At 58.9% G+C, this 8,710-nt stretch overlaps 1 protein-coding gene across 20 annotated transcripts in view; it reads right to left on the bottom strand.

Moving 5' to 3' along the window:
- Nucleotides 1-618: 618 nt before the first annotated feature.
- The window catches only part of ADGRB2 (adhesion G protein-coupled receptor B2), a 34,385-nt gene continuing 26,293 nt past the window's right edge, over nucleotides 619-8,710 (bottom strand). For 8 of the 20 annotated variants that reach the window (XM_045375963.2, XM_074028028.1, XM_074028058.1 and 5 more), the window contains 8 exons: nucleotides 6,967-7,138; nucleotides 6,507-6,602; nucleotides 6,107-6,146; nucleotides 4,794-5,413; nucleotides 2,103-2,138; nucleotides 1,689-1,787; nucleotides 1,532-1,588; nucleotides 619-1,107 (listed from right to left, as the gene is read on the bottom strand). In XM_045375963.2, the coding sequence (XP_045231898.2) occupies nucleotides 922-1,107; nucleotides 1,532-1,588; nucleotides 1,689-1,787; nucleotides 2,103-2,138; nucleotides 4,794-5,413; nucleotides 6,107-6,146; nucleotides 6,507-6,602; nucleotides 6,967-7,138 (1,306 nt within the window). In that variant the 3' untranslated portion in view covers nucleotides 619-921. The remainder of the gene's footprint in view (nucleotides 1,108-1,531; nucleotides 1,589-1,688; nucleotides 1,788-2,102; nucleotides 2,139-4,793; nucleotides 5,414-6,106; nucleotides 6,147-6,506; nucleotides 6,603-6,966; nucleotides 7,139-8,710) is intronic. The other 12 variants (XM_074028024.1, XM_074028041.1, XM_074028091.1 and 9 more) reach the window with 3 other exon arrangements.

Genomic DNA, 8,710 nt, shown 5'->3' with positions numbered 1-8,710 from the left:
TGAGCAGGGCACTTCCCATCTCTGGCCTCATTTTCCTATCCACAAAATGGGCCAACAACAGGGTTGTTATGAGGGGCCAGGGGACGTGTGTGAAGCTTCTAGCTTAGAGCACTGAATGAGACTGGTGCCATGTGGTAACAGCTAATCCTTCAAGAGCTTATCCTGTCCCAGGTATTTGCTGAGCACGTTATAAATAGGAATTTGTTTCATCCCCGTAACAACCCTGTGAGGTGGGCATTGTTACCATCCCCACTTCACAGATGTGGAACCGAGGTCACTAAGCTCTGTCTTGGCTCTAGCCCAGGCAGTCTGGCCTCTGAGCCCCAGTGAATGGCAGCCATGACCATCACAGCCACCAGGGAAGGCCAGCCATAAGAGGTCCTCTCCCACACTCCCAATCTGCTTTCCCCAACCCAGATCGGGGAAAGGATGAGTCACCCAGAGAGTCAGGGACAAAGATGGGGTCAGAGCCTAGGCCGCCCCCTCCCAGGCAGGGCTGGCCCAACCCCATCACATAATCTGATGAGATCAAGTGAGTTCAACCCAGGAGACAGGAACAAAGTCAGGGTCCCAGAGCTGGGCCTTTACCTGAGGGAAGCAAACAGCTCAGCAGCAAAATCCACAGAGTGAAGTTTATTCCCAACAAAGTTCCCCTCCCCCCTCCCCAGCCCGGGACAGGGACGGACAGGCTGGGCTGAAGATGGGGTTCCAGTGGCTGAGGGGCCTCTGAGAAACAAGGAAGGGCCCTGGGCCCCTAGGCCAAGCCGTGTCTGGCTCCCCAAGCCTGGCTGAGTCCACGGCGCCTCCCTGCCCAGCCCTCGGGAGAGGGGAGAGGGTGCTGGCTCCTGGGTAGTTCCAAAGTGGAGTGTGAAAATAGAGAGATATATATATTTATATGCAGTGGGCAGTCCAGCGTGGCACTCACACCTCTGTCTGGAAGTCACCATCCGGTGGTTCTGTGGGCTCCCAGGCTGCTGTCCGATGCAGAGTCAGCCGTTCTCGGGGCTTGGGGGGCAGCGAGCCCAGTGTCATAGATTTGAAGGTGCTCCAGCTCTGATGGCGCCGATGTTGGGACAAGCTGGGGCGCTCCCCGGGGCTGGGCTTATCCTGTGGAGGGAGCGGGAGGGGCCGTGGAGATGGTCCAGTATCCTCACCCATTGTACAGAAGAACAAACTGAGGAGGCCCAGAGAGGGCTGGTAATGCCCAAAATTATGGAGCAATCAGGTGTCAAAGCAGAGTTCAAATACAGACCTGCCTGGTTCCAGGGTGGGGCTCCTGACCCCTGCCTGTTCTCAGTGGCCCCCGGGACATGTCTCCTGCTGACCACTCTCCCTCCCAATCCTGGAGGACCTCCACCCCTGTTCGCCATCTGCGGCACCTTCCCCACCCCCAGACGGCCCCAGACTGTTGCCCATGCCATGGGGGAGGCCCTTGGTGAGACAGGCTGGGGATGCCTGGGAGGGGCAGGAGGGCAGGGAGGGCACGGGTCCCTCAGGCCCACTTCACCACACCCAGCCCGGGGGGACTCACGGTGCACACGCTCCGCTCGGCCGCCCCACCCGAGGACACACTCCACCGCTTCTCCCTCTGCAACGGGGGCCACCGGTCAGGCTTCAACCCCAGGGGCTGCTGCACCAGGTCAGGCCCTGAGCTTCGGGGCAGGGGCAGCCATGGGAGGAGCCCTCACCTTGGCTGTGGACTGGCTGCGGTAGCGGTCAAAAGTGTGGAACTTCTGGTTGAGCTCGTGGTAGAGTTCTGAATGCCGTTTCCGGGTGTGCATCACCTTCTAGGGGACACAGGGCATCAGAGGGTTGCTCCCTGAGGCAGAACCATGATCCCCCCTACCCAGGGCACTCAGCACCCCGGGCCCCCTACATCCCTCCCTGCTGCCAGCCCCTCTGGGACAAGCCCTGGTTCTCTTCACATCGGTGCTATGGGCTTGGGCAGGGAGGGAATCATGGGAAGATCCCACAGAACCCACAGGCTTGGGCTCCTGGGGTCAGGCTCTGCAACAGAGCTTGGACTACATTTAGGAGTGGGCCCTCCAGGGACAGACACCGCAGCCAGATGTCCCACCGCCCAGCACACACACAGCTCTTACCTCAAAGTCCAGGTCTGAATACCGTAATTTCTTTCGCTGGGAAGGAGCAACAAGGAGGCGGTGGAGGAGAAGAAAGCTTTTTACCACATGCAGGGGCTTTAGAGACAGGAAGCCTGGCACCCCAGGGGTCTGCCCGCTGCAACTCCCCCAGCCCAGGCCCAGAAGTTAGGGACCCTCATGGGGCAGCTTTTGAGGCCTCACTGAACATACACAGACACACATACACGGGTCAAATGGCATGGTGCGAACTTCCAACATGGCAGGCTGCGATGCCCACATGGAATCAGAGCCGATGCTCATTCTCTGTGCCCTAGAGCCCACCCTGCATCCTTCCCCATCTTGCCCCATTCTCTCTGCCAGCCATAGCTACCCCTCCCCTTGGAATCTTCCACTTGTCCTGCAAACACAGGGATTCAGGCTTTCAGAAACCTTCCTTTGACCTCACACTGCCCCTTTTCCTGCCAAACCAGGCACTGCCTCCCTGGCCTCTCTGCTCCCTCATGCCTCTCCTGGCTCTCCTTGCCCCAGACCACTCTCAAGGCCCCGGTAAGCTGTACCGCTGGCTCTCCTTGCCCCAGACCACTCTCAAGGCCCCGGTAAGCTGTACCGCTGGCTCTCCTTGCCCCAGACCACTCTCAAGGCCCCGGTACGCTGTGCCGCTGGCTCTCCTTGCCCCAGACCACTCTCAAGGCCCCGGTAAGCTGTACCGCTGGCTCTCCTTGCCCCGGACCACTCTCAAGGCCCCGGTACGCTGTGCCGCTGGCTCTCCTTGCCCCAGACCACTCTCAAGGCCCCGGTAAGCTGTACCGCTGGCTCTCCTTGCCCCGGACCACTCTCAAGGCCCCGGTACGCTGTGCCGCTGGCTCTCCTTGCCCCGGACCACTCTCAAGGCCCCGGTACGCTGTACCGCTGGCTCTCCTTGCCCCGGACCACTCTCAAGGCCCCGGTACGCTGTGCCGCTGGCTCTCCTTGCCCCGGACCACTCTCAAGGCCCCGGTACGCTGTGCCGCACCCAGTGCCACTCAAGAAAGAGGCCTGACAGTCTTAAAATGCTGGCACAGGAAGACCCATGAAGCCAAGGCCAACTTTCCCAGGTTACAGATGGGGAAACTGAGACCCAGGGAGGTGAAGGGAATCGCTCCCAGGCCTTCGAAGGTGGTACTAGGACCACCATCTGGATCTCCCAGGCCTGTGGACGTGCTGACCACCATGGGCCCATGGCACCCACTCTCCTGGTTTTCCTCTCCTCTCCCTACCTGCTTTCTCCCTGCTGCCCACCCTGGCTTCTCTAATACTAGGCACTCACGCTCTGCCCTGGCACCTTATCTTGCCTTTACCACACATCATCCTGTGTATCCTCCTCATCCTGGCCGCATCTCTCTTTCTGGGGGCAACAGGGCACCTCTCCCTGTCTGACGCCCCACACGCACTGCACGTGCAGCTCACACCAATGGAATGCACTTGTAATTCCCTGCCCAAACCTGCTCCTCCGCGCATCACAGTTGCCCACGCCAGAATTCTGGATGTCATCCTTGACCCCTCAAAGTGCTGCTGCATTTACTGCTGCCTCCCACACAAGGAGCCTGACGTCCGCCCTCATCAGTGGCCAGCAGGCAGGTGTCCACAGAACAAAACCCGCCATGACGCCAAGCGCGCCCTTCTCCGACGCTGGTGTTGTGTTTTGTCTTTGTTACGCCTTCCTGTTTTTGCCATCTGTGGCAGGAGCAGGCACCAAATGTTCCAGAAGCATTTGGGGAGAAAAACTAAACTTGCGAGCCCCCTAGCTACTAACTTAATTTTCATTGTGTGGAGGATGGGGAGTGGGTTTCTGAGGCCGAGCAGGAACAGTCAATTGTGGCTAAGCCATGACTCTGGCCTCTTTCCTTAACCACACCCACTTCATGACTCCAATAAAGTTGTAGAATGTTCTAGAGTTCCACAGCAGGTCACTACTGTCTGTCTGTTCCCAGGGATCCTCTGCAGGGAGCAGACCTGAGGAGGCCAGCGGAAGGTGGAGCATTCACAGAACACACACAGGCAGGGACCCAGAGGGGTTTGCTCTTCCCAGGAAGAGATGGTCAGTTATCACAGGCCTGTGGGCGGCGCCTGCAGCTGATTTCAGGGACGCTAACAGCAGCAATCCCCAATTATCTAGCACTTTCTACTTGCTCCACACGAAGACAAATGCATCATTCAATCCTCAAAACTACTCCACGAAGAGACTGCTACATTATCCCCACTTTGCACACAAGAAAACTAAGGCTCACTGATCTCACTGCCAATCACAGAGTCCAGACTGGAACTCAGACCTGCGTGATGCAGAAGCTCAGGCTCACACCCTATGATGTGGCTTCCCCAACAGCATAGCACACTGCCTGAGCCACAGTCTCCTGAAATGAGGACTCATCCCAACCAGTCACCCCAAGTAGGCCCTAAAGCAAGTACGAACGAGTCGAGAAGCGCACTTCCAGTGCATGAAGTCCCAGCGTGTCTGAGGGATTCACAGACCCCACAGAGCTGCCATGAGCAGAAACAGAGGGAGAAATGCTCAGTGTACCCACCCCCAGTGACTTTTACAAAAGGCTGCTCTGGGGAGGTTGAGGCTGTCCCTTCCTGGCTGCAGCCTGTGATTGACACACAGTCTCTGACACAGAGTCTCAGACACACACCCCATTCCCTACAGCCCCTCACCTCCAGGGAGCCCATCTTCATGGTAGAGCCAGGCACGGTGCGAGGCATGGTCCGGCTGCGCTCCCCTGGCTCGGGCACTTGGCGGGCGCTGGGTGTCGGTGGTGGCGGTTGGAAGGTCATTCCATAGGGATTCTGGAGAGACCCATAGGCAGGGCCCAGCCCCAGGCCCGAGTGGTCCACGGACAGGAAGCTGGGGTAGCCTTCAGTGTGGGCCACTGTCTTGGCAGCCCGCCGGGGGGTCCCCTCCGGCCGAGCCCTGGGGGCATCCTCACCGCCTCCACCCCCACCGCCAGGCTGCAGGCTCAAAGTCCGCCGAGGCAGCACCATGTAGTCCCCCTCAGAGCCCGGCTCAGTGGGCCGCAGCCATGTGAGGTCCAGCTGCCGCAGGCCGCCCTCCCCACACATGTACACAGGGTTGGCCTCCTGCGGGGGCGGCGGCTCCCCCAGCCCTGGTGAGGCTGCCATGGGCACCAGGATATTCCCAGGCAGTGGTGAGAAGCTGAGGCTGCCCTCAGGGCCCACGAGGCAGGACTTGGGCTCCTCATCCTCATCCAGGGACAGGCGGGATAGTGTGCCCGTGATGGTGGACGGGTTGCAAGTGTTGACCTCCTTGAACAGAACTGGGGGCAGGAGTGGGAGGGAGGGGGTGAGTCCTGAGGAGAAGGAACCTCCAGATGTCCTTGCCCAGGCTGGGGAGGTACCAAGCCCCTGCGCTTGGACAGGAAAGGAAACTGGGTTCTGGAGAGATGGCTGGGTGGTTGGTAATCTCTCACATACAAGAGGGGTTAAGAAGACAATGGCCCCAAAGTCCCCACAGTGAGACAGGGCAAGAAACAAAGGCAAGGCCCAGCTCCCAATGTCCTGGTGCAGGTCCCGACTTTGACCCCATAGCCCCAGGGCTGTCAAAGGGCTTTGTCTTCCCACCTCCCTGTGCAGCAGTTCCCCAGGAGACAGAAATGGAAAGCGATTCTGGTAAGAATCTGGAAATCATATAATAACGTAACACTCTGTACCGGGGTCCTGCTAAGGACTCGATGTTCCGTGATTCAGGCATGCCCCTGAGCCTCCAACCTGCCCTGGGAGGACAGTATTCTCTCCTTTACAGGTGTGTTCACTGAGGCTGAGAGAGGCAGGTTGTTTGCCCAGGGTCATACAGAAAGGGACATTCGCAGCCTTGTATCCAACTCAGGGCTGTCTAACTTCGAAGCTGGACTCCAGCAGCCAGAACTCCATCAGGGCCTCCCATGATGGGGCTCGGGGCCTCCCCTTCTCCAACCCCAGGGCCATTCTCAGCTCTGTCACGGCACACTCACCTGTTTGACAAGCCAGATCCACATCCTTTTCAAAGTCTGACTATAGGCGGAAAGGGAGGGGCAGGTGGGCAGAGGGAGGATTAATGTAACAGGGTGGGAGGAGGCTCAGGCTCTCCCCAGCCAGCTTTGCCCAGTCTGCCTGCCTGAGGGTTGCCCATGGCCCAGTCCACAGCCCAGCAGAGCCCAGGCATGGTCTACCCCAGCCCTACCTGATGGCTGGGAAAACTGAATGGGGGAAGGATTTCCCAATGCCACCCATGCATTAGTGGCTGAGCCTGAATCAAACCCAATCCCTATCCCAACCCTGCCATGGATGGGGAAGGTAAATGGTCTAGGGCAGGAAGCCTGGGGTGTGGGGTGCCCAGAATCTGCCCAGGCCCTGCCCAGGCCCCTAACTCACCAGGATCTGCAGCTGCCCGTTCTTACATGAGTCAGGGGAGTCTTCGCTCTCATCAGCCCGGCACACCCCCATCTGGCACTTCACCACATCCTGGACCTGGGGACAGAGGGCGCCTGCTAGGCCTGCGGCCGCTGCAGGGCCCCCAACCACAGCTGGCTGTGCTTCCCACCCCAGATGCCCAGGCAAGTGTGGAAAGCAGGCAACAAACACATCCAGCCTTGGGGAAGGTGATGACACCTGGGTGGGATGCAAGGGGAGGAGGAGACCCAGGATGCCAAGGATAAGCATAGGGGACAGTTGTGGGTACCCCGGGCTATCAGCTTCCACACTAAGGGCTGCCCAGATGGGGCCTGGAACACCCCGGTCAGGGCCTTGACCCTCCCGGTCTGCACGGTGGGGAAGAAGCCAGGGGCCTGGCAGGTGTGGTGGGTACACAAGGGCGGGAGAGGCCCAGCCCCACCTCTCGGCGCAGGAAGCAGTGCACAGCAGTGATGACAAAGCCCTGCGCAGAGTTGAAGACAGCAAAGAGGGCCTGGAAGAGGACGGAACGGCGGTCTGTCATAGCCAGGACGGCAGACATCCAGGTGAGCGCCAGCAGGGGCAGCACCACGCAGGAGCTCCAGAGTGAGGCCCTGAGGGGACAGTGGCAGAGCCCATCAGAGTGATACTCCAGGGGACAGGATGGCTTGAGCCTAGGCCTCCACTCAGCTGGAGCCCTTCAGCTGCCCAAGACTGGGAGGGCCCCAAACCCCAGGGCCTCAGTAATGTCCCCAAGCAGAGAGGGGCTGAGGAGCCGGAGCCAGAGAAACAGAACAGAGACCGAAAGCAGCGAACTACAGGGTCAGAGCAGGGACCAGGAAGGTGGGGAGGGACACAGAGACACAGACAGTGGAAAGGGACGGGGAGAAAGAAGAGGAGGTAGACAGAAGCAGATGCTGTTTCAGCCCCAACTTGCACAGAATCACCTGAGAAGCTTTTTTAAAATGCAAAGGGCCTGGATGGCATCCCCAGAGCCTAAATGGGTAGGCTAGGGAGGGGGACTGGAAGAGGGACAAAAAGACAACAACCAGTGAGAGAACGCATGCGACAGAGACACCCAGACAGAAAGATTAAAGAGGCAGAGCACGCCGGGGACATCCAGAGCATGAATCCTCAGGGAGAAGACCGGGGGCCAGGACCAGTGAAGCAGAACTCCCCACACACACAGAGAAGGTGCCAGGCTCCCAGGCACTGCTCAGAGCCTTGGGCAGAAGGATCAGAGCTGGGGCTGAAAGCTGGGGTTGGGGCCTCCCTGCCAGGGGAGGGCTGAAAAAAAGCAGACGGGGCCTGGCATCCGAGCCATTCCCACCCCTCCCTAACCTGCTACAGCACACGAGGGACAGCGGGGCCACCATACCCTCCCGGGCCAGGTGCCACACTCAGCCCACTCTCCTTTGCAAACACCCCCAGTGGGAGAGTCAGGCACAGCTCTGGGCAAGGCAGAGGGTGGCACCATTCCACAGAGACAGCCGGGGGAGGCCAAGGCAGAGAGATGGGCAGGGGGCCAAGACCTGCCCTAGGAAGAGCAGTTCAGGGCTGTTCAGCCTGGCAGGGGGCGGGCACAATGGGCTCTGAAGCCCCTGGAGGTGGAGCCAAGACCAAGAGAGGGTCTAATCACAGTAATAAGAGCTACACTGATTAACCACCAATTCTCTACCAGGCCCTACACTGAACACTTTACATATATTACTTCAAATCGTGATCAAAATAACTCCAATTAACAGGCATGGGATTATTATCCCAATTTATAGATGAGGAAACTGGAGTGTGCCCAGCTGGGCAGGGAGAAGCACAGTTGGGATACAAACACAGCTTGACCGACTCCAAAGCCCAAGCATTGAAACAGCTAGTGCAGACAGGGTGAGGGAGGCAGACGGCAGCCCAAGACAGAGGGAGCTTCGCAGTGACGGTGCCAGCCGCCTCCAGAGGCTCTGAGCTCCCTGACCCTGCAGGTGTGCAAGATAAAGCTGGACCTCACTAAGCAGGGAGGCTCGGATGGATTTCAGGCCCTGGGTGGGAGGCTGGGCCTACGGTCTTTGTGGATTCGTCTCACCCTCGCATAACTGGGATTTTAAGATTCTCAGATGCTAGGGCGGGGGTCTCAGTGAATTAATTCTCTACCTACATGATTCTCTGTCTCCAACTGAGGGTGAGATTCAATGCCT

Source organism: Macaca fascicularis, chromosome 1 (genome assembly GCF_037993035.2).
Source record: "Macaca fascicularis isolate 582-1 chromosome 1, T2T-MFA8v1.1".
Taxonomy (NCBI): domain Eukaryota; kingdom Metazoa; phylum Chordata; class Mammalia; order Primates; family Cercopithecidae; genus Macaca; species Macaca fascicularis.
Note: the sequence above shows the minus strand (reverse complement) of the source record. Positions and strands in the feature narration are given on the sequence as shown.